Source organism: Carlito syrichta, unplaced genomic scaffold, assembly GCF_000164805.1.
Source record: "Carlito syrichta isolate Samal-C Ts95f unplaced genomic scaffold, Tarsius_syrichta-2.0.1 Scaffold297648, whole genome shotgun sequence".
Classification (NCBI taxonomy): Eukaryota; Metazoa; Chordata; class Mammalia; order Primates; family Tarsiidae; genus Carlito; species Carlito syrichta.
Genome location: NW_007241744.1, coordinates 13772 through 15105, shown reverse-complemented (window position 1 = coordinate 15105; position 1334 = coordinate 13772). Strand labels below are relative to the sequence as shown.

The following is a 1334-nucleotide window of genomic DNA, read 5'->3' as shown; positions in this document are numbered from 1 at the left end:
TGCATTTCAGGAAAACATTCCCTCACTTTATTTTCATCTCAGCAAATGTTCTCATTTGGCACCTGACTGGCATCAGACCAAACACCTCAGGCCAGCAAAGCTGGGCCACTCACAAGCTTCCCATTTGTAGGTCTCAATGTCTGTTGAGTATCAGAGCACTCGTTCCTCTCCTCAGTCCCTTAGGGAGGCTTAAGTCGGTCTCAAGTGTGCTAATAACGCCAGCCACAAGGTGGTGAAAAAGTCCGTGAAACCGCAGTCTTTGCAGGGGTAGGAAGCCAAGCAGCGCCTGAACAGCAGAGTTCTTTTCTCAGGCGACAGATAACCAGATAGGCCCAATCGTGCTCTTATTCAACATTCTTCCGTCTCTGCCTAGACTGGAATGAATAAAGGGTCATTCTCTCCTGCGGCACAAGGGCAGAAATACAAACTCGTTGACACTTTTTAGATCTAACAAGGACATCTAACGTCGTCTGGTCTGGATAGATGTAACAGTGAGAGCTTAGGTCAGCACCGCCGGCTGAAGGAAATCCCTGAGTCCAGCTTTGCAGCCTTTGTACAGGAGTACATTTCCAGGATCCATGGAAAATACTCAGAGTCCACCAGGAAATTTTCTTAGATTGTTTCCAATTGTTAGAGGAGCTCAGGATGGTCTGGCCCGGAACCTTTCTCAGGATCTCAGTTCAGGATTACCCACTAAAGCATGAAACAACAGGACATACATTTTAGGGATTAAGGCTGCTCTTTTTAAACCTCACTGAGGGAACAAGCTCAGACATGAACAGCATCCAGCAAACTGGGCACAAGCAGGAGTGGCCTTCAGACCAGGCCCTCTCCTCTGGTGCGGCGCAAGTAGGGCCTCGGCCCGAGGTCCGGCATGCCAGCTGCCCAGCACTCCCTCGCCGGCACGTCGGACAGGCTAGTTAACTCGGCAGGCGCGGATCATGAGCAGCTGCAGGAGAATGAAGACCGGAGACGTGATCAGGCCGAACCAGAGCTCGCGAGCCTGCTCCGCCAGCTTCTGGCACAACAGCATCTCGAAGACGAACTTGAGGCTCAGGACCGTGAGGACCCAGAAGAGGCGGAGGACCGCCAGCCGCTTCTCTCCGTCCTGGAAGAGGCGCACGGACACGATGGTGGTGAAGTAGGTGCTGAGCCCATCAGCGGCGAAGAAGGGCACGAACACGTTCCACCAGGAGAGGCCCGGGGCCAGGCCATCCACACGCAGTGCCAGCAGGACGGAGAACACCAACAGAGCCAGCAGGTGCACGAAGATCTCGAAGGTGGCGAAGCCCAGCCACTGCACCAGCTCCCGGAGCGAGAAGAGCATCGCGCCG

At 54.2% G+C, this 1334-nt stretch overlaps 1 protein-coding gene across 1 annotated transcript; it reads right to left on the bottom strand.

The window, feature by feature from the left end:
• TMEM203 (transmembrane protein 203) lies at nt 1-1327 on the bottom strand. Its single transcript, XM_008054678.1, has one exon. It carries the CDS (start codon nt 1325-1327, stop codon nt 917-919), a length of 411 nt encoding a protein of 136 aa, XP_008052869.1. The 3' UTR covers nt 1-916.
• Between the last annotated feature and the right edge of the window lie 7 nt (nt 1328-1334).